Source organism: Coenobita brevimanus, chromosome 94, assembly GCF_032717465.1.
Source record: "Coenobita brevimanus isolate Jiangsu-jjx chromosome 94, ASM3271746v2, whole genome shotgun sequence".
Classification (NCBI taxonomy): Eukaryota; Metazoa; Arthropoda; class Malacostraca; order Decapoda; family Coenobitidae; genus Coenobita; species Coenobita brevimanus.
Genome location: NC_137047.1, coordinates 23,446,527 through 23,473,111, shown reverse-complemented (window position 1 = coordinate 23,473,111; position 26,585 = coordinate 23,446,527). Strand labels below are relative to the sequence as shown.

General features: G+C 44.8%; 1 protein-coding gene across 1 annotated transcript; it reads left to right on the top strand.

The window, feature by feature from the left end:
- Nucleotides 1-2,551: 2,551 nt before the first annotated feature.
- Nucleotides 2,552-26,146, top strand: LOC145412935 (uncharacterized). Its single transcript, XM_080282747.1, has 11 exons — nt 2,552-3,866; nt 5,253-6,755; nt 19,029-19,244; nt 19,762-19,953; nt 20,816-21,029; nt 21,849-21,939; nt 22,741-22,908; nt 23,332-23,487; nt 23,786-23,883; nt 24,917-25,029; nt 25,479-26,146. The coding sequence occupies exons 1-11, from the start codon at nt 2,553-2,555 to the stop codon at nt 26,079-26,081; spliced, it is 4,668 nt and encodes a 1,555-aa protein (XP_080138873.1). The 5' UTR covers nt 2,552; the 3' UTR covers nt 26,082-26,146.
- The last annotated feature ends 439 nt before the right edge of the window (nt 26,147-26,585 follow it).

Sequence of the window (26,585 nt, the reverse complement as noted above, 5' to 3'; positions counted from 1 at the left end):
CAGTAGTAGCTGTGGTAGTAGTAGTAGTAGTAGTAGTTATAGTTGTAGTAGTAGTAGTTGTAGTAGTAGTAGTAGTAGTAGTAATAATAATAATAATAATAATAATAATAATAATAACAATAATAATAATTTTTTCTTTGCAGGGTGTGGAGAGGCGGGTGGCCACTGGCGGTTGCCATGGTGATGTGATGATCTGAACACACCCACAGTTCACACACACACACACACGCACACACACACAGTCACACACACACACACACACACACACACACACACACACACACACACACACACACACACACGGTCACACTCACGCACACGCACACACACAGTCACAATTACACAGTGGTCACATTTACGCACACCCACCCACACATCACTTGGTCGCCCCATCCCGCACACTAAACCCGTGAGTTACGACTTGCCAGAGGACCACCGGGACGCATGCAACCCCAGGCAGCGAGGGGGGACCAAGGCAACCCACGACTAACGATACTTACTGAAGAGACGCCAATGAATCAAGTCCTGGGTGCAAAATCCTAAGAGTAGAAACTGAAAGATGCCCATGAACTAAATCGAAATAGCAGCTCTCGGCAATCTGAAACCCTCGAGATACCCACAAATTAAAACCCAAGAGTAGAAAACTAGAAGAATCTTACTGATTTAAACCCACTAGTGTAATCCTACGAAAGAAAACCAAAAGAAGAAACCCATGAGTCAAAACCCACGATTACAATGCTACAAGTCTAGTCGGCCTTTTAGCGTTTAAAAACGAGTATTAATTCTTCGTCACTGGAATCATTTCGAATTAATCCAGGCGCAATGCTTGTGAAAAATTCAAGAGCAGTGCCATCGAGTGCCCTGCTTGGCCCTCCACCTCGCTATTTACTCACCCTGTCACGCTTACACAGATGGAGTGCCAGGGAGAGTGAAGAGAGAGAGAATGGGGTCCACTGAGGCAGCCATCTTCATCAACTTGAAGATAAAAAAGGATCTGCGACAACTCCCTAACAGTTGAAAAACATGGACCCACAAATCACTTCATTAACAGCTGAAAGAAGGGAGATTCATATATATAAATCCCTCTTAATTTCTGGAAGATAAAGGGAGACCTCAAATAGCTCCATGTTATCAGTTGACAGACAAAGGGGACTACTTAAAAATACTTCTTATCAACTGGAAAACAAAGGGGCACCTGAAATGACTCCCTTTATCAAGTGAAAGGCAAAAGGACAATTTACAAATCCTTCTCATTCACTGGAAAACAAAGGAAGGACCTCAACTGTCTCCCTTTTATTGGCTGAAAGAAGAGGAGGACACTTAAAGACAAAAATGGCGACCACATATGAATCCGTATTATAAGTTGGAAGCAAAAAGTACCAATAATGACACCCTATCAGCTGAAAAAGGTGGGAGATCTTTTATGAAGCCCTCCCATCAGCTCCTACAAGAAAAATGGGACTGTGATGACTCCCTATTGCCAGTTGGAAAAAGAGAGGGCCACTTATGAATCCGTCTTATCCGCCGAGAGACAAAGGCTGTCCATGATGAGGGTGGCCATACCAGGACGGGCCATGAAACTACAACAAAAACAAACACAACAACAACAACAAACACAACAACTACAACAATCACAAACACAAACACAACACAAACATTCGATCTCCCGGGGCAGGATCCACTTTAATAATAAAGAGATCCGGGCAGGTGCTGACTATCTAGAGACGGGTGGGAAGGAAGAGGCGATGGGAGAGGAAGAAGGGAGGGGAGAGAGGCTAGGTGGTAAGGGAGAGAGGGGAGAGGAGCTAGGAGGGGAAGAAGGGAGGGGAGAGAGGCTAGGGAAAATGGGAAGCTGGGGAGAAGAGAGGGGAAATGTGAAAAGCTTAGCAGGAAATGAGGGGAAGATTGAGGGGATGGTGGAGTTAGGAGAGGAAGGAAGGGAGGCAGAGAGGCTGGGAGAGGAAAGAGGAATGAGGGACAAACCAGGAGGAGATGGAGATAAGACGGAAAATCTAGGAGGGAAGACGAGAAAGACTGAGAGGCTGGAAGGGGAGAGAGAAGAGGTAGAAGACATGGTTAAAGGTGAGGGAGACATCGTAGAGAAAGGGGGAGGTAAGAAGGAGGAGGTAGAAGGGGAGGGAGAGAAGAATGAAAAGTCCGAAGAAGAAGGAGGAGGAAAGGTGAAGTTAAGAGAAGAAGAAGGGAAACTGGAGAAAATGGGTGGAGAGAAGGAGAAAATGCGGTTACGAGGAGAGTTAGGGAAGGTAGGATGGGAGGGAGGAAAGAGAGGGAAGTTTGGAGTGGAGGGAGAGAAGATGGAGAGGCTTCGAGGGGGAGGGGGGAAGCTGGAGAAGTTAGGAGATATGGGCATGATGGGTGGAGATAAATGGAAAATCGAGATGATCAGAGGGATAGAAGAGATTACAGAGGGGTCAGGAGGGGTGAAGGAGAAGACTGAGAGGTTAGGAAAGGAGACAGAGACGATCGAGAAGTTCGGAATGGAGAGAGAGATGTTAGGAGAGCAGGGAGGGAAGCTGGAAAGTTTAGGAGATATGGGTACACGCTATCACACTCCAAACTTCAGCCTCGCCCACATCAAACTCAACCACTCCAACAACAACAACAACCGTAGCAATTTCATCGAGGTCACCACCCACAACAACCAACCCTACTTCAACGCTCCCCATCATCACCATCATCCCATCAAAACGCAGCCCACCAGCCTCACCGCCATCAACACCCTCAACCACCTGCACCTCACCAACACTCACAACACCTACGCCACCACCCACATCCACCCTATCTTCACCCATACCAGTCACAAGATCCACAGCACCGGGGACATGAACAGATATTCATCCGCCTGTTATCGTCGTTCCACCAAAAGCCCCTCTCCATCTGCCAAAAGAAGCCAAAGTCACTCCACCAAAAGAAGTCCCTCTCACTCCGCTAAAAACTCCTATGAGAACCCGTCTCACTCCGCCAAAAGTCCCTCTCACTCTGCCAAAGGTTCACCCAAAAGTTCCTCACATTCCCCAAGAAGTCCGTCTCATTCTGCCAAAAGCAATGCCAAAAGCCCCTCTCCCTCGGCAAAGAGCCCTTCTCACTCCGCCAAAAGCCCCTCGCACTCGGCCAAAAGCCTCTCCCACCTCGCGGGTCACTCCAGTAGCAGTCACGGGGAGTGGAGAAGGACGGCACGGCTCTACAAGAAGGAGCTCAAGGCAAAGGGCAACATTCGGCCATCAACTGCAGTGCGGCGCCATGTGAAGAAGATCTCAGAGGAGTTTTCACTGACGCAGACCAAGTACGAGAAGGCGGCAGGGTCAGCAGCTGGGAAGGACAGAGCCGGTGCACAGTCAGCACCCACCGTGTCCACTTCTTCAATTGTCCTTAACCACAAGGTGCCACCTTCCAAGGCTGCCAGGAGTGTCTTCAGCAAGATTACCTGTGCTAAGTGTGACCCGGGAGGAGGGCGAACCTCGAGGAAGGGTCTGATGACTCCCCTTGTGACGTACTCTGCACCAGAAGATGCCCAGGCACCAAACACCCCAAGGACCCCGTCAGCCAAGGCTCCCGGGGGAAAAAACAAGCCAGGCCCCATAATGCCGCCACGGGACTCGACCACCTCGCCACAGAAGAGGGCCTCAGCTTCTCTCAGCCCCCCAGGTTCCTCACCTAGACCCCGCCACCGCCACCCCAACGGAAGAGGTGGAGGGGAGAGCCTGGCACCCCCCACCAGCCCCAGCCTCCACAGGTCCCCCGGGAGGAAGTCCGTGTCATCGCTAGCCGGGATCTCGCCGCGGTCCAAGCAGATGACCTTCGAGCAGATCAGGAAGGTCAAGATGTTCACTGAGAAGGCCATCTTGGTGGGTACTGGGCAGGGTATTAGAAGGAAGTATCAGAATAAGTGATTTTTTTTTTTGAGCCAACATCTCCATTATGCTTTTGATTACGTGTAAAATGCCTCCAGAAAGTATCCGTGCGTTTTATATCTCCACATTTTTCAAAGCGTGAATGAAATATCGAAAATATTCTCCAGCAGCTTCCTTTTATGTGTTGCCAGTGTCTGCTATTTTTGTTATACTCCATAAAGATGGAACTTTAGAATTATGAAGTTCACTGTACATGCTGTACATGAAGAAGTATTTAACAAAACGAAAACAGTATACAAACGCTTACAGCAGTGGTCATAGTTAATCCATCTATCACCTCGATAAAGATACATTCTGGAGGCACTGGAATTTCGCACCAGGTCTTTCATACTCGTACACATTATCTAACTCCTATACCATACTCTTAAGCTTCCAGTCTTCACCTGCAGTACTCCCCTTCCTCCATCCATCAACATTTGTCAACAATGCGTATTCATTACCACTCCCCTATCAAGTGTCCTGGCTTTCACCCACCTCATTTTCATTATTCTAAGAATAAAATATAAAACTGTACAGATTCTAAAAGTCTCCTGCAGCAGCTGAGGATACTTTCAGACGGCCATCCAATACTGTACTTTACTACAAGTCCACCATGCTTTTCCACCACCCACTTCCTCTCACGCCCTTGTAATGACCACCACTGCAACATGTCCTAATCACACCATCAACCTGTGCCATAATTAACCTCCCCTGAAGCACCCCCTCTCCTCGTGCCTCACCCGTCATATATGTGGCGTGTGCATACCCCATTTCATCATGCAGCCACACATCCTTACTAGCGCCCTTGCATGAGCTAATTAGCCTTCAGTGCTGTAGCAGGCTTTGAAGATATTTTCCACCCTACCACAATCATCAACTCGCCCTTCCGTCTCTTCCTTTCTTCATCTTCACCTGTCACAGTTTAGCGATATAGTCTATGCTTCTCTCATTTTGCGTATAATTTCGTATACACCTTAAACGACACAAATAAATATCGGACGAAATTATGCTTGATTTGACAGAAAGGATCTTTGTTAGAGGTGTCACGATTCAATTTTCGAGTAAATAGTGTACTGCTGTGCATGGGCACCTTTCTATATTTTATTTTCTCTTATTGTATTTCGATGGTTTAAAAGACGAGGGAGCAGAAAGGTAGATCATTCAAAGCTCGTAGTCTGGCGGTAGTTCTACTTTTTCTATTTTCTTTTATTCTGTTTTCAGGTTTTGCTGATTCCATGAATTTTATAATGTGGGGATGATGATGATGATTTTTGTTTAATAAAGACGATGATCATTAAACACAAAACTAATTCTTTGTTTTTTCCTTATTATTTTCACCAGGAGGGTCGCGTGTTCTCCATCTTCGGTTACTTCCCCGCCATCAAGGACGCCCTAAGGAGGAGGGGGTGGGTGGAGAAGATGCAACACTCCGCCCCCTACGTCAACCCCCACCCCAACAACTGTGTCTGCCCTCATGTTGGATACCAGGCCATCTTTGCACCCCCTCCAACCGCCACCACAACCGTCGCTAATACCACAACCACCACCACTTCTTCTAATACCACAGCTTCTAACACCACAACTGTTTCTAATACCACAACCGTTTCTAATTCCACAACTACGACCAATACCACAACGACCACATCTTCCACTGGTTCTACACTTGTCCTTAATACCACTGCTACCACCACTACCAGTACATCTTCGTCTGCTTACACCACAACCACCACAGCCACACCTTCCACCACTACCACCCCCACTACCACAACAACAACCACGACCACAACCACGACTACCCCTACCACCACGACTACGACTTGTTACACTATATCATCTACGGACACAACTTCAGCTACTACTACTATCACTACTACCACTAAAATTACAACCAAATCTACCACCACGAACGTTTTAACCGCTGATGCCAAAGATAAGGTTGTGCACGAAGAAAGTCACAGAGAAATAAGAAAGGAGAATGTGGAAGGAAGTGAAGGCAGTGGAAAGGACGATCTCGGAAATAACAAAACCTCACCCTCTTCTTCCGGCACACACACGCCTCTAAACTCAACCCCATCTTCCTCCACGCCTCCCTCATCGTCGATATCATCACCTACATCCTCATCCAAAGCGTCATCTTCATCTCTATCATCATCATCATCATCATCAGGGTCCGTGGAGGAAGATGAGACCAAACCCCTCACTGCCAATGTCCGTTCTTCCAGTATCATTAACCTAGCCCGTACATCGTCAGGCGTGGCCACGGTCCCTCCCACACCAAGTGATTCTGATAGTACCAATGACTGTAGTCAAACGCAGGTCAAGTCTTCCAGTGACGAGGAAAATGAGGAAAAAGATTCTGGCACTCGTGAAGCCCTGCCACACACGCGAGAGAATATAAACACTGCCATACTCGCTCCCTCGGAGATAAGAAAGGGACTTGCGCAAACCATAACAGAAAAGAATGCTTGTATATTTAAGTACTCCGTCAAACGCATCCCAAGGAGACGAAGCGTGGTGAAACAAACAGAAAAAGACGATCAGGTTGAAGAGGAATGCGTACCAGACGAACATGTGAAAGAAAACGAGGAAGAAGGTGATAATGAAGGGGACACCCAAACATTATCGCCTGATGACAAAGACGTGCCCCGTGAGCCGAGTCCGGAACCGTACAACCCCTACGTGGACTTCCAACTGAGCGACATGGACCTCCCCCTCGTGGCCAGGCTACTGAGGAACGTGGAACCCAACTTCCTGTGGACGTGGACCCGTGACTCCATCTCCTTCAAACACCTTAGCAGAGAGCAGGTGGTCAACCGCTTCCCCAATACGCCCTTCACCACCAAGGTAAGACGCTTTCATGCTTGTTGCCGAACATTATCCTTTAAGGCTTATACTAAGCTCTCGAAACTATGCCATCGTAATTACGTAATCCCAAAATTAGATCAGCCAAACTGTTTATTGCAGGACCCTTGGGTGCTCTCAGCCTAAAAAGGAATATAAAGGGTCTAAGACGACCCTTATGAGACCATTTTATGAACTTCATATTCATAAAGAATCTTACGGTATTTATTCAAAAATTAACCCATGAACTTTTGTCATACGACTCAAATCCCTGAGACATATGGCCTAGTATCCAGTGAAACACGGAAAATTGCTGGAGCTGACCTGGGGACTCCAGCCTTTCTGGTTTCAAACAAGTTGACAAAACATGACTATAATACTTAAACCACCTATTATGTCGTTTTGTAACTAAATTACCAGCGAGCAGTTGAAACGAGACACATTGGCTTATGCAAACAAGAATGTATTGACTCTTACCTCTGTTTGTGGTCCATTACATGCTACGGGTGCGCTGAAGGTTGGTCCAGAACCCCTCCATTTACTGTTGAGATCCCGGTAGCATCCAGTATGGCCTCCACGGGGTCTTCCTGTCTTCAAGATGGCCAAAGTACTCTCTCTCTCTCTCTCTCCTTTTTTTTTTTTTTTTTTTTTTTTTAACTATTAACCTCCATGAGTCCTTGCAGATGTCAGTGAGTCCAACCCCTGTTAATGAAAAGAAAATGAATGATAGAATGCACCTATTTTCCCTCCCAGTAATGGCTGGTCATTTCTGAGAAGTTACATAAGGTTCTGAAGTCTGAAAACGCTGCGTTTAATTCAAATTCGCTTCCATGATTAAACAGATAAGGGAAACACCCAGATTTATTGTTATAATTCCGAGAGTATGTACACGAATGGCCTAGAATAAAGAGAACACATGACAAGAACAGAACACATCAAATATACTAAAATAAAGACATAACAGAGGACAAACAGACCTAACAGAGGACATTTTTAACGGTGGCCGTTATTTTGTGGCGGCAACATAAAAACATCTGACCTTGGCCTTTACGCTCGCCCGAACATTTTTCCCAGCCTTTTGAAAAATTTAATCACACTGGCCAAAAGCTAACAAAGAACGAAATGGTGTGCAGTTTTTATTCTATTTTGGCTTGCAAATTTATTTCCTTCAAAACCGGAAGCGCAGTTTTATTCAGCTCAGAGGAGCATCCTAGTTGTCAAGTGGATGAAGAAGGCGGTATTTAACCTTCCAGTTTATAAAGTGCTAAATGAAATAGGGTGGTGGAGGCAAAGACGTCTTCGTGCTGAAGGGGTACTCGTACTGACCTAAAACAAACCATGAATAAATATATAACACCGTTTAATTTTGGCTTGCTTTATTTTGGCGTGTAATGTATCTCTGTTAAACATCTCTGCACTGGATAATTATTCCCGAAAATAAAAAAAGGGAAGCCACCATTTCATATTATAATTACTGCTGCGCCCGCGTCAGATAAACACCGCCAGGGGGGGGAGGGTGTGAGCGGTGGTGCCACGTCTACTGCTTCATCCAGACGGCTGTGGGAGAGGATAAATGGCACCAAACGGACATGCGGACGGACAACCTTGCACTCACACGCACGCACACGCACCGTAAGCCAAACATCCGGGCTTTGGCGAGGGGCTAGGGGTGAGGGGGAAGCGGGGAAGTTTGCTTTTAAAACTGACATTATCAAATTGGCACACCCCTCCAGCGGGTCATCTCTTCTTTGTTTACACTCAAGGGGGAGATTTCGTAGCACTTCTTCCTTGGCTATTAATTCTGGCTACTACACTTTTATGTCTTCTTACATGTTAATGACTCAAACTTTGGCGACTTTAAAAAATGTATAAACAACGTACAAGGGAATACTACAGTGCACTAATGAAAATAAGCAGCTAGGGAAGAAATGCTACGAATTCTGTGCTGGCGGGAATAGGGCCTCGTAAAAGCTTTTGTTTCTCGAAGCGGACGTTGAATGTTTTACAGATACCTTACTCGCAGAAGTTTGTGTTTGTTGCTGTTTGTTTGCCTTTCATTTAATTCTTTGAATACAATGACGTCTTTTTAAAATCATTTCTGGCTGATGGACTTTTTTTTTTTTTTTTACGAGCCCTTCCCCTAGAAGTATGGGTCTGTTGAAGGCTGTATCACACCCCTCCAGTCAAAAAAAAAAAAAAAAAAAAAAATCGTCTGGAGACAGCGAGAATCAGATGCAATGATGTACTGTAGTGCAGGAGTTATTTATTTATTGTCCGAGCATCCTGTTACATTTAATATATCAATTTTTACTTATATTTGCTGTTTCTGTTGCTGAGGTCTTTCGCTGCTTCCACGCTGTCACATCCTCGTCCTCTCTCCTTGAGGATAATTGCTCTCTCTCTCTCTCTCTCTCTCTCTCTCTCTCTCTCTCTCTCTCTCTCTCTCTCAGTCCTTAAGCCTCAATTTCATGTCTTGGTAAGAAAAACTGATTACCTGACGTGCACGGATTTTATAATTTAGCAGGTGCGACGTATCCCTCCCTCTCTCTCTCTCTCTCCCCCAAATCCCTTCATCGCTATGCCCAAACTCGGGTATTTTAACACTAAAAATGATATTATTGGGGGGAAAAATCAATTACAGCCACCAGTTACTTGCATTAACTTTTTTCGCATTTAGATAAAAAAACAAAAACAATCCCAAGTAAAAAAAAAAAATATTAATAACAACTTGGTTTTTATGGACAGGTACGCGTTTTGTTCAAGTATAAGGCCAGAACAAATAAATGAAATGAAGAACGGACAATATTGTATATTAGGACAAAAAACAGACCAAGGAGAAAATAGAACTGAATAAAAAAAATGAATGAGACTAATTAAACGAACGAAATAAAAGCTAAGAAATAAATAATAACAAAAGTACAAACCCGTAAGATACCTAAAAAAGGGAAAACTAACAACAAAAAGATGAAGCCACGAAAACAGAAAAAATATGAATAAAATTTTGTTTGCAGTAAAATAAACAATAATGGCATCATATTAAAGAAGTTGACGTCTTTGTATCACGAAAAGTGCCAAAAATATGAGAAAAAAGACTAACGATAATGTGTGTGTGTAAATCTACAGTAGTGTCACACGCAGATGCATCACACGCACACATACACTCGTACCCACATGCGTTGGTTCTCTCTCTCTCTCTCTCTCTCTGCGTTCCATGACAGTTTACGTTAGAACACAAAGGATACAAACACGCACACACATACACATATATACTGTACACACATATTGCAAGGACATGGCTAAATTTCTTCCACTCACGCACACCTACACATGCACACAGGAAGCGCATACATACATACATACATATATACGGGCAAGCAGGAAAGGCAGTGCAATCACACACACACACACACACACACACACACACACACACACACACACACACACACTGCACTTACATCTTTACTGCAGTAGCGAGGGGAGGAGAGAGCCAAGGAAGGGGAAAGGGAAGGATTTGTTAATGGAGACTAGTGTTTAACGTATTGTTGAGAAACAATAATAATAATAATAATAATATAATATGAAGAAGAAGAGGAAGAAGAAGGACACTCTTAGTCATAATAATAATCATCGACATCACCAGCATAATAATAATAATAATAATAATAATAATAATAGTAATAAACACATTAATGGGAGTCTGCAAATCTGTCTCTTTCAAAAACAGCTAAGCAAGAGAGCCAAAAATCAGCTTATGTAATTTCGAGACATGATACGGCACTGACGAGACTGGACGCTGATAGGCAGAGATAACAAACAGGAATTAACCAAGACAAGACAGATAGGAGTTAGCCAAATAAAACACCCAAATTCTTCCTTCCCAGAGAGAGAGAGAGAGAGAGAGAGAGACTAGGATTACTGCACACGAGGGCGAATAAGGTCCTCTCATGGAGTTAACAATTTAGCAGGAAAAAAGAAAGAAAAAAAAAAAGGGCATGCAGGAGATTCAGTGGAGTGGGATGGGAGGTGCTACGTGGCGTGTGAAAAAAAAAAAAAAGCATGTGCATAGTTTAAGAAGTGTGTGTGTGTGTGTGTGTGTGTGTGTGTGTGTGTGTGTGTGTGTGTGTGTGTGTGTGTGTGTGTGTGTGTGTGTGTGTGTGGTAATATGCTGCGTGCGTGACACCTTTTTTTGTTCCTTACACACACACACACACACACACACACACACGCACTCTCCTGCTTCGTGTGACCCTCCCCATATATCACTTTAATGAGAGAGAGAGAGAGAGAGAGAGAGAGAGAGAGAGAGAGAGAGAGAGAGAGAGAGACTGGGGCAGGGAGAAAAATGGGGCAGTAAAAGGAACAAAAGTAGGGTGTGGTCGAAGGGGGGGGTGGAGAGGGGTGGTAGGGAGGAAGGGAGGGGCTGGGGTGGTTAGGTGAAGATGGGGTTGAGGTGGGGTGGGGTGGAGAGGGAGAGAATATGGTCGTGGGAGAGAGTTTGGGGGGGGGAAGGGAACAGAAGGTGGTAGTAGTAGTAGTAGTAGTAGTAGTGAGGTTTTCGTCTAAATAATCACTCATCATTCTTTTTTTTTCCTCTTAATGTTTCATCACCCAAGCACTTCTGTGTAGCTTGATAATGCTACTCATTTATCATCATCATTGTCACTGTCATCTTTCTCATTACCGCATTTCCTATTTCCATTATCATCATCATCTTTACCGCATTTCCCATCTTCATCATCATCATCATCATGTTACTGAAGCAAACTATGTCAACAATAAAAAAATATATATCAATAACACAGGAGAATGTGGTTGTGTAATAAACATAATAAACTGCTGAGGAGAAATACTACATAAAAAAAGTAAAATGAACAATATATAAATACACATATAGACATACATACACACATACGCACAGCACTTACACACACACACACAGTACATCCAGCCACGCATCATTCAGGCCTTTGATAATGCATTACACATTTGCAATATTTCCCCACTCTCGACATTCATATAAATTGCCAAGCCTGTGTGCACCGTGAAACAGACTTACCTAGCTCCATCACACTACATAAATCCCTTACATAAATCCCCTAATTCTAGTTGATGGCGAGGATTTAATTAACCAATGGGGATTAGCGTGGAAGCCAACAGAGGTGCTACGGGAAAGAACATGGCCACAGAAACGAGAAAAAAAAAAACGTCCTATTCCTCGCATTTTCTCATTAATCCTTTAGCTGGGGATTACTGACCTATGCTGTATTTTGCGTATCGACAGGCGATTTTACCAAGCCGCCGAGAAACCTAGGGGCAGAAAAATATGCTGCACATTATCTTGATTAGTGTTTTGGCCCAGACGAGAGAGCTTCCAATTAGATTCCAACTTACGACGAACGATTATATTCAGCTCATACACCTCCCCTGGATCTGTGGGTTAATATCTGCACTACAGCAGGACAGCGCTTCCCTAAGTTACGTAATTATATTCGTTTAGTGGTGGCAACAATAAAATAAAATAAACGGCACTTTTTAAGGAGGATAAAGGAAGTATTTCTAATGCTTCCCAGACCTAAATAAAATAATCTAGGGACGGCAGTCGAATTAACTCACCTTAACTTGACCTAACTTCATGTACTGCACGACTAAAAATACACTCACCCGCACACCCCTATAAACACAGTAATTAATAGACAGGTACACAGCTCTGACAGTATTAAAGCAGTGTAATTACCGAGAAGGTACACAGCCACTGACACTATTGACATCTTTGTTTACCTGCCGTCCTTCCTCGAACTGCATCCAACTCCCACCTGTCTGGCCAGGTTAATGAACGTCCATCCAACACCTGGATCCGTATGCTCCTTGGCTAAGGAGGCTCCCAAACACCTTTTCCTAAGCGATTCATTTAGCATATAACACCTCAGTATTTGTGTGTGTGTGTGTGTGTGTATGTGTGTGTGTGTGTGTGTGTGTGTGTGTGTGTGTGTGTGTGTGTGTGTGTGTGTGTGTGTGTGTGTGTGTGTGTGTGTGTGTGTGTGGAATAACACAGGCGCATATTAATGTACTCAATGCAGAAAAAAATGCTAGTACCAAAGAAGTGTGCTACAGAGACTCCTTGACCTACGAGACGGGCTCTGGACACGGTAACTTCAAAGGGAGCGAAAAAATTTATGCATTAGTGGAACATCGATTTTATGGCTCCCTCCCCTCCCTCCCTCCACCCCACACCTGTCATAACTCACCTACCCTCCTCCTGCCTACCTACCCACCCCACTCATATACTCAGCCTTTGGTCCTTCCTTTTTTCTCGTCTAAATGTTCGAGTGATGTAGGATTCAGACACAAAGATGTTTCAGAAAAGACGGAATTTTGGTATGCACTGGTGGAACGTCGATATTAAGGCCTTCTTTTCCTAAACTCCCCATAAATGCATTTGTTCTTATCGCCCTATCTGAGTGTCTTTTTTCATTAGCATCATCATCGTCAGCACCATCATCATCATCGTCAGCACCATCATCATCATCATCGTCAGCACCATCATCATCATCGTCAGCACCATCATCATCATCGCCATCACCGTCATCATCATCATCATACAAATCGTACCGTAATTCCCGGCTAGATGTGACAAGGTAGGATCCAGAAAGCATAAATAAATAAATTAATTAATAAATAAAGGGCACACAGATCAAAGACCACACCGAGTTAACTGAGTCACACAACCACTCACGCATCATCATCCTTTATACATTTGCCTCTTCACCGCGATGACGTCTAATTTAATTACTGTTATCCCCATAAGATCTAATTTTCCTTTCATGAGACTTAGATAGAGGGAATTTAGATATTGCCTTCATTAACCCTTCACTACGACGGACATGAGCTGGAAGTATTATGAGGACTTACTGTGGTAGATAAGGTTAAATAAAATAAATGAAACAAATATGAGTAAATAAAGTAAGTAAATGATAAATAAATAAAACAAAAGGGAATGATTAAAAAATAATTACAAATCCATATCCCCGACTCACTCTCCCACGCCAGTTTCCAATCAGCCTGGACTTTAACCCCACTTCAAACGGCCTCCTCCTACATCCCTCCCCCCCTCCATCTCCACCACTCCCCCCCCTACCCAACCTCTTCATCCTCCACCACTTCCCCCTCCACCCTGATCACACCTCTCCCCCATCACCTCCATCACTTCTCCCACCTCCACCACTCTCCCCTCCGCGTCCACCACTCCCCCCTCCCCACCTTTCCACCCTCCACCATTTCCCCTCCACCTTCATCCCCACCTCTCCCCCTCCACTTCAACCACTTTCCCCCGCCTCCATCTTCATCTCTCACCCTTCACGTCCACTATTCTTCCCCCTGTACCTTCACCAATCTCCCTCCTTCCATCTCCACCACTATCCCCTCCACCCCCCTCCCTTCTCTTCCACCACTCTCCCCCCACAGATCCCCACCCTCTGTCGCTCCAGGATTCTAGTTCCTAATTGAATGAAGGGATGGAAGTGGTGGAGGCAGGAGGTATGCACTCCCGTCTGACGTCAAGTTGCTTCCAGATACAAAAGTCCCTCCGTCCCTCACTCAAGCGTTGACTGAAGGCCGCTGTGCTCCGAAGGGTTAAGTGACGCCGAGCCTTAACGGAGAGGCAATTAGAATGTTTTGGCGAAATAGTAAATATCTCTGAGAGGAAAAAAAATTCTGGAACACACACACACACACACACACACACACACACACACACACACACATGCAACCTTTTAGCGGCGTTTCTAATACCATAAGTAACCCTGTGTCAGATCCGTGCTAATTGGCAAACCACACACCACACCCACATCAGCCTCTACCATCAAAAAAAAAAAAAAAATGCACAAAACAGGCCACAAATCCGGGTACGACGGGGGAGGAACTGCCGCCTGCACACAGGATGAGAGAGAGAGAGAGAGAGAGCGTGAGAATTATCGGGATCCGGTAGCGCTGCGTGACAGGCTGACTGTCACGGAAAAACGCCACTGGGGGGAGAAGGGCGGTGAGGGGGAGGGGGAGATGTGAAGGGGGAGTGAGGGCGAGGGGAGAGGGAGAGGGGAAGGGTATGAGGGTAGGGGACGGGACAAAAGGGGTTGACAGCCTGATGGACGTTGCATAGGCGAGAGAAAAAATGTGTGTGTGTGTGTGTGTGTGTGTGTGTGTGTGTGTGTGTGTGTGTGTGTGTGTGTGTGTGTGTGTGTATCTGTCTGTCTGTCTGTCTGTCTCTCTCTCTCTCTCTCTCTCTCTCTCTCTCTCTCTCTCTCTCTCTCTCTCTCTCTCTCTCTCAAAAGGTCACCTGGACGGGAAGCTAATAAGGAAAGAGAGAGAGAGGGTTCAACTTTGTAATTAACCGTGGTAGGTGCAGAGGTGGAGGAGTGGGGTAGGGGGAGGGGAGACAAGAGGGGAAGAGATGGAGGGGACAGATAAGGGTAAGGGGGAGAGAAAGGGGTGCAGAGGAAACAGAGGGATGGGGAGGGATAGATAAGAGAGGGAGGGATGAGGAGGGAGGGGAGAGAAGGTGAAGGGACGAGGTGTAAGGAGAGGGGGGATAAAGAAGGGAGGGGAAGGCGGATGAAGGGGGGTTGAAATGGAGAGTACTATAGAAAGGGGAGGGGGAGAAAATGAAAGGATGGAAAGGGGTAGGGATGGGAGAGAGGGAGAGGAAGAAAGGTACGGGGAGAGAGGGGAAGGGTGAAGAGAGAAGGAGGGGGTGGTGGAGGGAAGGAGAGGAGAAAAGGGAAACAGGTGAGGGACGAGGGATTCAGAATGAGGAGAGAGAGGTAAGACGAGGTGAGTGGTAAAGAGGGAGTGAGGAGAAGTATGTGGAGGGATGGGGGGTGGTGCGGGGAAGGAAGGGGAGGGAGGAGAAAGGAGGGGAGGTGTAGAGGGGAGAATGGGAAAGGGAGGGGGAGGAAGGCAATTTCCGAAATGAACACAAGGGCTTAATAGCGGTTGAGAGAAGATTGTCACTGGCTTAATAACTAGACTCTCTCTCTCTCTGACTACTACTACTTCTGCCAATGTGGGTGAAAAGAGATAATGCCGTAACCACTGTGTGTGTGTGTGTGTGTGTGTGTGTGTGTGTGTGTGTGTGTGTGTGTGTGTGTGTGTGTGTGTGTGTGTGTGTGTGTGTGTGTGTGTTTGTCTATCTGCCTGTCTCCCCCTATCTGTCTGTCTGTCACTATGTCCACCGGATTACAGAAAATAAAAAAAGAATGGCCATGATAAAAATTTGTGAATATGTTGCTGCTGACCGTATGAGGAAGTGATTAAGTTTTACTGAAAGTGGGTCAAATTATAAGGACACAGTGGTAATTATTTTTCATCAGCGTAATCAGTGTAGTGGGACAAAAGATGGCTTAATATTTCATCTTTTCTGCTTATCGACTTCTGCTGCTGGTTATACATACGGTAAATGAATTAATGAGTAAAGTCTGCCTAATACAAGCGTGGACAAAAGATGGTTTAATATTTCAACTTTTCTGCTTATCATCATCTGCTGGAAAAAATAAAATAAATAAATAAATAAATAAAGACTGCTTAATATTTCACCCCTAGTACATCTCACTTTCTTCTGGCTAATATTCCTAAGGCGAGAGGTGCTTGGTATGTCTGGCCAATATTTTCGTCGGCTAAGGAAGCTCCCTAACATCTCTTCCTAGGCGATTTATTTTGCTTATTACACCTTGCTGTCCTATTCTGTGTTACATAAATCCTAATATCGCCATACTCTGCATATTTAACATACAAAAGCATATTAACCAGATGATGCTCTCTGATTTGACGCGTGAGGGGGGACAGTGATGGACATGATCTATAGTGTGGAGGAGACGCAGTGGAATAGTAGGAGTTATTATTATTTTTTTTTTTTTTGCCTAACTGTGCTTCTTAGCGAGGATGCCTTCTTGCTCTGCTATCCTTGTCTTTCACTCTTAAAAAAGATACCACAGTTTTAATCTTCTCTGCAACAAACACAGCCGCGATGTCCTTTTGATATGTTGTTTACTTCCCTTTGTAAGTACTGTGGGCTATTTCCCTCCTCCCATACTCCCTTCTCTCCCCTTTCCTTTCCTATCCCTTTCCTTGTCTCCCCTTTTTCCATTCCCATCCCTTCCCCTTATCTCCCCTTTCCATTCCAATCCCTTCCCTTCTCTCCCCTATTCCATTCCCACCCCTTCCCTTCCCTTCTCTACCCTCTTCATTCCCATCCCTTCTCTTCCCTTCTCTCCCCTCCTACTCCCTACCTTCCATTCCCCTTCCCTCCTTTCTCATTCATCCATCAATATAATCACTCCAAACACCCCATTTTTCCATGAACCTATGATTATTTCCCCATTACCTTTTGTCACTATAACTTTTTTGTTTTTTCCGCATTTTTCTTTTTTTTTTTGGTTCCTCCCCCCCTCACCTTTCCTCGTCCCCCTCCAATCTCCGTAAAGTACTCACCTCTTTCCCTTTCCCCTCCCCCCTCCCCTCACAGCACGACATCAACATTCCCCTCCTCTCCCCTCCCCTCACAGCAGGAACTCCCCCCTTCACCCCCTCACACACACACACACACACACACACACACACATACACACACACCATGACGTTCCCTTTCTTGGACTATCTTAATATATTTTTCCCTCCATCCAAAATAGTCCCTCCAAAATTATTCCTCCATCCTGCCAATTTGCCTCCAGTTCTTCCTCCATCCTACGGCCCCTCCCAAAAAACTTCCCTCCATTCTACCAACTTTCTCTCCGATCTTTCCTCAGTAATATTCATTTTTTCACTTTCAAATTTTCCCTGCGTTCCCTTCAACAGTGCCCTTCCAGATTCTCTCCCTCCCTCCAACTAAGCTTCCCTCCATCAGTTTCCTCCCAAGTCCTCTCCCTCCTTCCTGTCAAACTTCCATTTAGCTTTTCCCTTTCCCTGCCTCCTCTTCCAGCCCCTCTTTCCTATCTCAGCGGGGGACTTCTCTTTCCATTTCCGATAAACACCTTTTATGTTCTCTCCAGTACGTCATAAATCGAAGTGCCTCAGTCTACCCTATTATCTCACCCCTTTGGTCTACTTCTCGTGTCTTTAATAACCTCCACTTTCTTCATTTTCACTTTCATTTAGTCTCCCATCTTCTGTCTTCTTTTCTTCTACTCTCTTTTCAGTTCTTTCATTCTTTCTGTAACTTTTATTTCCATGCAGTCCTTTGTCTTATTTTCTCCTCTAATTTGTCTTCACTCTCTCCACTTCTATTTTCTACTGTCTCCAGTTTTACTCGTACTCATTTTGTTCTTTCCTCGTCTGTTCTCTTCATTTTGCTACTGTGTGTCTTAGATCTTTTCTTCTCTTCTTGTTTTGTATTCAGCCCAGTTGCACCAAGTGTCCTCAGCATCTTCTACTCTCGATTCCTTAGCTCTCATATCCTTAATTCTCACATCTTCAATTTTACGTTTGTTGTTAATTTACCACAATCTCCTGCTAAATAAAGATTACATTTTCGTACAGTCTGAACACTCGCAAATTTTCAGTTCCTAATTTTTAAACCTTTTCCATTTACTCTTCAATAATCCCTACTTCCCACTCCCGTCTCTTCTTCAGTCACCCCTTAACTCGGACTTAATTCTGATAGTCACGTCCCCATCACTGGTTCTATTTTCCATTCGCACGTCCTTCAGTGGCTCTAATTTTCGCTTCCACGTCCTTTTTATTGACTCTAATGTCCAGTTCCAGGTCTCCACTGGCTTTACTTTTCACGTCCAAGCCCTTCAGTGATTCTAATTTCCACGTTCACCTTGACAAAAGATCTAATATTCTTTCATGTGGCCCTGATCCCAGTTCCTCTCCAGTGCCCCTAATTCCTCTTCCCTTTCAGTCCTCCTGATTTTAAATTATTCGCCTAACATCTTTCCAAGTGCCTTTAATTCCATTTCTTCTCCAGTGCCCTTAATTCCTCTTCCTTTCCAGCACTGCTCATCCCAAATTCTCCTCTTAACATCCTTTCACGTGTTCCCAATCCAGCTTCCTCTCAAGTGCCCCTACTTCCTCTTTCTTTCGAGCTTTCTTGATCCTAAATTCTTCTCCTTCCTTTCAGTATGGGTTATGTGCGACGCTACGCTCTTCCTTCTCAGTGATCCTGATTCTAAAGTCTTCTCCATCCTTGCAGTACGGGTTGTATGAGACGCTACAGCTCTTCCTTTCCAGTACACCTGATCCTTCCCAGTACTGTTGATCTTAAATTCTTCTCCTTCCCTGCAGTACGGGCTGTGTGAGACGCTACAACAGCTGCACTGGTTTAGCGAGGCGGCGGGTGTTGATACGTTCGTGCCGCGTGGTTACTGCATCGGCCACGAGGATGAACGTACCGCCTTCATCCACGACTACCGCCTCACCGCCTGCCTGAACATGCTCAAGTGGGTCTCGGAACGCCACGACACCCACGGTCCACAGGCGGTAGCCGACCCACACGGCGAGGTGGGTTGGGAGGGGCAGGGGGGAAAGAGGGGAGGAGACCGCCATAGGGGTATAGTACCAATGAGAGTGGTGAAACAGATATGAAGATAGTACATTACTCAGCTTCAAGTTCACTGAATTATATACAAAACTTTTATAACCACATAATCAGTCTTTGAACCTCCTTTCCTGTTTGTATGTGTGTGTGTGTGTGTGTGTGTGTGTGTGTGTGTGTGTGTGTGTGTGTGTGTGTGTGTGTGTTTCCTACCATCACGTAAATTACAAAATATAAACTGTCGAATTAACTGTAATAATATGGGGGCACATTATAAGAATAGGCATTTCAAAAACAAAATAATATACTTTCTTGAAAGAAAAATCCATATAAAAAGAAAGACTTGCTCCTATAAACATCATGAGTACCTGAACACTAGTATATGCGATGCTAAAGAGGGTACAAAAATACCCAGGTAGGAGACATTTAAGGAGCATAGTAATTAGTGCCCCAAATCCCTATAAAATTTCCTCTACTCCCCAGGTTCCCATGAAGCGCATCCGCCAGGCCCTGTGCCACGTGGAGCAATATATACAGAGCTGTTGCCATGACGACCTAGACGCCCCTCCTCCGCCCCCCCTCAGGGAACACGAGTGGGACGCCCTCATCACCGCCCACTACAGGGTCGTGCACATGGACAAGAAGGTTAAGGTATCATCACAGACGCAGCTGCAGGTACGGGATGCACACAGACAGACAGACAGACAGACAGACACACACACACACACACACACACACACACACACACACACACACACACACACACACACACACACACACACACACACACATCACGCCCTCTTCCACCTTTCGTCTCTTTCTTCATCTTTCCCCTCCATCTCCTTCGTCATTTACCCCTTCTCCCCTCTTACTTCTTTCCCCTATCCTCATCCATCTCTCTTCTCCCCTTCCTCCTCCTCCACTACCCTCCCCTTGTAAGTAACGAGTCTGCGTGCGTTACTGCTTGAGGTCTCTGCAATCACAGCCCCTTAAGTGGATATAACGAGCACAATCACTGTCTTGGCCATTATTCCCTGCCTCCTCTCCTGTGGGCGGCTTAGCATTAGTGTTATCCAAGAGACAGTATTTCATTCCATGGTACTTCTAAGCATCTGTTCTGAGTTTCCAGTCACGTTCTTTTCATTTTTTATAACCACATTTTTCATTAAAGTAACATATTATACATTAAGAAACACCTATAATTAATCTGTCGGGTTAAGTTTAATATTTATCCCTTGGGTGCTATGATCACATTTACAAAAACTATTCTGGATAACAACAGATTGCTGCATATAACTCGGAGATACCCATATCGCACCCAAAAGGTCGATCTATTTATCTATCTATTTACCTTGAGCGAGATGCCATAAATCTTTAAGGCAGACATATATAACCAGTGATTACAACAAACATATTTCAGTTTCACTCTGCACTGACTTCTTTCCGTATGTAAGAGGAAAGACTACATAATTCTACCCAGTGCTACCTAAAAAACCATATCACAACATAGCCCCCACTGACCTGCACCTCCCCACAGGCGTTGGTGTCAGACTGCGAATCCGCGCTGCGCCGTGTGTTGCCCTTCTGGCCCCAGCTTGCCATGGACGGCGTGCGCAACCTGTGGATAGTGAAGCCCGGCGCGCAGTCTCGGGGTCGGGGCATCTTCCTCATGAATCACCTGGAGGAGATCCTGGCCCTGGTGCAGTCCCCCCTCATCTACGAGACCAAGTACGTCGTCCAGAAGTACATGGGTAAGCCGCCTCAGTCACCCTGTACCTGAAGACATATGGGTAGGACTAATTAGGTGTGTGAGGAGTGTTGTGGGTGTTTTGACAGGCTGCAGGTGTAGGTAAAAGGTTAAGGACAGGAGACGGGAGAAGATATATACAGGAGAAAGCTGCCGCCTCTACCATCTTGTTGTCGCACCTAAAGACACACTGGGGTAGGACGGGTTATGGGTGTGAAGAGTGTTAAGGGTGTCATGACAGGCTCCAGGTGTAGGTAAAAGGCTAAAGGTAGAGAAGGGGAGGAGATACATATATATATATATATATATATATATATATATATATATATATATATATATATATATATATATATATACATATATATATATATATATATATATATATATATATATATATATATATATATATATATATATATATATATATATATATATGAGGAAGTTGAATGCAGTTATGTGCATTTTTGTGGCAGGCTTCACACAATTTGATTTATCCGAGACATCCATAGCAGTTAAAAGTTATGCAAAGAAATTTAAGAATGTATTATTAAAAGGCAGTCGATTTTTCCTTTTGCAACATCTAAAGCAATTGTCATATATAAAGCAATAAGCATGTAGAGAGTCTTGTAAACCAAAAAAAAAAAAGACAGGAAGGAGCGATGACATTTCTCGATAGCTGCTGGGAAAGTTATGTACTCCAAACAGTCACTTTAGATAGGTTCCTCTACATCTTTTAGCCCAGATAAAGAGATAATGCCTAGATGAATAAAATCAGTGGGTATATAACTTATCTGCGCCTCCTCATCCCGCCCCGCCTCGGCAGAGCGCCCCCTACTGATCCACAACACCAAGTTCGACATCAGGCAGTGGTTCCTGGTCACTGACTGGAACCCACTCCATGTGTGGGTATATAGGTAGGTATATCATGGCTACAGTTTATACTTATATTCGAAGTCACTCACACTCACTCTGAATTCCACTCTGAAACTGACACTCACATACCGATACTCACACACCTACACTCAGTCACACCAGCACTCATTCGCACATATGCTCTCTCTCTCTCTCTCTCTCTCTCTCTCTCTCTCTCTCTCTCTCTCTCTCTCTCTCTCTCTCTCTCAGCCAGTCTTTTTCACATTACCACTCACAAAGACATTCACACGAGTAGGCAACTCTCTCTGCTTACACACTAACCCACACTTACACACGCGCACACATACCCATATAAATCATGCACTAAAACCGCACATATTCACACACAACTTCACATGCAAACAAATACATATGCAGGGTTATGTGTATAGGCGATGCGTTTATCAGGAATACAATTAATATTGTTCTATTTCTCCCTAAGTTGCTTTCCGAGACCTTCTGAAATTATATTAAATTCACTGATTTATAAGTGGGCATTTTCTTTTCATATAATATTTACTGTACCAATATTATATTAAGCCATAAAACTGAGATCACTATAAGTTAACGACTGGTGATAATATACGACATACGTTTTCGCCCCCAAATGAGACAGACATGTTTCTGGCTGTGTGTTCATCCTGTTATACACTAATATCAGCTGTTATTATAAGTGTTCCCCTTCTTTCTTTTGTGTGTGTGTGTGTGTGTGTGTGTGTGTGTGTGTGTGTGTACGTACTTGTGTGCCTATGTATGTGCCTGTGTATACCCATGTATGCATGTGTACCTGTGTGTGCATACAGGGAGTGCTACCTGCGCTTCTGCTCGCAACAGTTCGACCTAACAACGAGCAACGAGGCGGTGCACCTGAGTAACAACGCCATCCAGTGCAAGTACCTCAACGGGGCCAGGAGTGAGGACCTGCCCGAGGAAAATATGTGGGACGTACATCAGTTTATTGACTATCTCAGGTAAGGGGGAGGAAAAAGAAAGTGGGAAAGGAGAGAGGGATGGAGAAGGTGGAATGAGGGGAGGAGAGAGGGGATGAAGAAGGAGAGAGGGGATGAAGAAGGATAGATGGGAGGGAAGGAGGAATGAGACAAAAGGAGGACGAGAATGTGTGAGATGTGCAACAGTTTTTGACGATCTGAGATAAGAGAAGAGGGGAGAGAGGGAAGGAGAAAGGGGAAAGGAGGAGGAGGGGGAATTTGGAAGATGGAGAAGCGGGAAAGAGAGGAGGATTCAAGAGGAGAGGGGAAAAGGGGTAGGGGGAGAAATGAGAGAGGGTAGAGAATGGTGACGGAAAGAAGACGAGAATATGTGTGACTAACGTAACCTAGCCTAGCGTAACCTAACTTAATCTAACCTAACCTAATCTGAGTTAACCACCACAGGGGCGTGAAGAAGGAGCGTCACTGGTCCGAGGTGATTTACCCTGGGATGCGAGATGCTCTGGTGGCCGCCATGTTGGCCGCACAGGTGGAGATGGACACATTCAAGCACGGCTTTGAGCTGTTCGGCGCTGACTTCATGCTAACTGAAGACCTTAAGTGAGTGTTTCTGTGTCACCTCGAAGGCTCTAACTTAATTCTTAGCCAGAATAAATTACAAAAGTACGACCTCGTGCTGAGTGGGCCAAATCTACACAAAGCATTAACGGCGAAAGAAAAAAGTTTGCCCAACACTCAACGCAGTAATACTAAAAATTAACAATGCCTCAACACTCTAAGAATATAATTATCTGGCCAACACCTCAACAGAATAACAAAAAACGGCAATATTTCAAGTATGGAAGGGTAACTACTGTGAACTACCCCTTACTTCTGCCTCTCTCTCTCTCTCTCTCAGGCCGTGGCTAATAGAGATCAACTCCTCCCCCTGCATGGCCGCCACCACCAGTGTCACGAGACGGATGTGTGCCCAGTGTCTACAGGACGTCATTAAGGGTATTGGATCTCTAAATCTAGTGTCTGACTTTAATTCTGACTACCTCTGGGTCTAATTCTAACTCTCTAACTAACCTACTGTAGCTCTGACCCTGTCCTTAACAAATCAACTCCTTATTGTATCTCGAAATCTAAGCCACTTTACTATACCTCTAGTTCTAACTCTACCGTACTCTGCTTACCTGTGTACCTTAATATTGCTCATAAACTTGTTTCCTCTCTCTCTCTCTCTCTCTAAATTTCTATCATCACTGTTTTCATATTCACTCCCGTAAAAACAGTGTATTGTTTTAGTTATAAAAAAAAAAAAAAAAAAAAAGCCAGGTAGTTTATTGATTTAAAAACCAGAATGTGCTGCGCGCTGATTCGAATCCCCAACAGGCGGCTGGAGGTAGTGTACTTTGATCCTTATAATGTCCCCAGCGGCTTTGTCTGCCCAGCCAGAGTTACCCTTAAACTCCTGTGGACTATGGTTAACCTAGCCTCGGGACCCTACGCCTCAAAGGGGGTGATATGGGAGTGTGTTTATAGATTTCACGCAGTTATGAGATATTCTGAAATGTTATGGAGGAATTGGTGACTTTTTTTTCATTACCCACTTTCCTCTCCCCTGCGGTTGAAGTGGCCGTTTTTCTGTTTTTCTGCAGTCCATTGCGTTCACGTCCTGATGGGTCGGAGATTGCAACAACGACTCGTCTACCTACCTCAGTTTTTCTCCGTCCAGACATCTTTCCTTCCCTCCTTTACATGTACTCGTCTCATTGCAACCTACTTCCCTCTGTCTTTTTCACGTCACCCTGGCTTCTTCCCAACTTGTTCCGCCTCTGTCGAACTGGTTCCTGATTTATCCATTCCTCATTCCCGTCACCCTTCAACTGATCTTTGTCTCATACCTCAATCCTGTCTCAACACTACCTCACCCTTGCCACATCTCTCACTCTTCATCATCTTTTTGCACTCTTGCCATTATTTGCCTTACTTCACCCTGCCTATCCTCCACCTGACTCCTGCCTAAGCCTTGCCTGTCTTCCAGTGGTGGTGGACTACCGCAACAACCGCAACGCTGACACAGGCCTGTTTGAACTGGCGTACCGGGACAGTGAACGGTCCATTCCCAACCCACCCTACCTCGGTGTCAACCTACAGGTAAGCGCCCGCCTCATTAACACCTCCCCACGTATCACGCCTGCGCTCGGTACCTGTAATTAATGTATCTGGAGGTAATACAGTATTAACTCTGCCATACCTCACACCTACACTGATCACCTGAATATTTTTTATTTGGGGTTAGGATTAATAAACATGACATACAGAAATGTCACTTCAATCGTCATACACGCACACTTTTCATACACCCCTAATTACTGATCTTTTCTCTCCTCTTAAAGTTCTCTGATTCAAAAGTTACAGTGCGTGGAGGAAGCATAAAGAAAGCAGAGTGGCTGGAAGAACTGTAGGGAAGTTAGTAAACAGATGGAAGAAGAAAAAAGAGAAAAAATATTAATGTTAATGTGATTTGAGGAAAAAATAGAGACCTCCTGAAGTTTTCGCTTCCTCTCTCTGTTCTGTTCTAAAAAATTTCCTCTTCCGGTCAGGTGGTGGGGCGTCAGATCAAGAAAGGCCTGCCAAAACCCGACAAGCGCAAGTCCAAGAAGTCGCGTCCGGCAGAGCGACAGGTTCGGCCCTTACCCCTCATCACCATGTCGCTGGAGGAGGGGCCGCACCACACCCTCCGCGCGCACAGGGATCCTCCTAGAGAACCCTCTGGGGACCTTACGCGACACTGCTCCCTCCTGGACTGTCGCAAATACGCCAACGGGAGCACCACGTCACTGCCCATCTCCTCCGATTCGGCGCTGAGTGACTGCAGTGGTACTAGGGATACTTCGAGCCCCGCCGAACTGGACACGATAGCCGCAAACACTACCAACGAGTGTGTTAGGAGCAAAACTGGTGATTTGTTAGACACCAAACCAATTAGTGACTGTGTTAGAAGCAAAACCAGTGATTTGATAGACGCTAAATCCACGAACGAGTGTATTAGAAGTAAAACCAGTGATTTGTTAGATGCTAAATCCACGAACGAATGTGTTAGGAGCAAAACCAGTGACTTGTTAGACAGCAAAATGGGCGTCTCGGTGGGTCTGAGGACGAAATCGGCCGTGGGCAAGCTGTGCACCGATAAGAAAACGTTGTGACCCACGCCGGAAGTGAATAGATAGATGTTACTACGGTGAATATTTGTGCATCCTGACTAGGGAACAAAATCGGGGGAAGAGGAAGGCGGGGGAGAGTTTTCATTTTCATTTTCAGTTACATGATGGATATAATTTTTTCATCACTAGACATCCTTCTGAAGCTAAGTAAATGAAATATACCGGTATACCCTTTTCACTAACAGATATCCTTCTTAAACTGAATCAAATTATTCATCAGCATCGTCACTACACCAAGGGTCTTAATTTCTCTCGTGTTTTCCTTCCTCCTCGTATTATCGGTGAAATATATTAATTCTATAAGGAAGTCAAAAGTGCTGTGTTGCGTGCAGTTAAAGGCTTTGGCAGTGTCGCAAGAGGAATGAGGTAAATCGTGAACAATGACAGCAGAATCTTGTATTTTCTTGCAGTTTTTGACAGATTATTATTTTGAAATTACAGTACTGACACAATATGTATATATATGCTACCTCTTCCCGAATAAAA

Excerpts from the sequence above, each read along its gene's own strand:
- LOC145412935 (XM_080282747.1), top strand. The coding sequence starts at position 2,553 with ATGGGTACACGCTATCACACTCCAAACTTCAGCCTCGCCCACATCAAA. Across the intron at positions 3,867-5,252 it reads TCACTGAGAAGGCCATCTTG|GAGGGTCGCGTGTTCTCCAT; the intron begins GTGGGTACTGGG and ends TATTTTCACCAG. Across the intron at positions 23,488-23,785 it reads ATGCTAACTGAAGACCTTAA|GCCGTGGCTAATAGAGATCA; the intron begins GTGAGTGTTTCT and ends TCTCTCTCTCAG.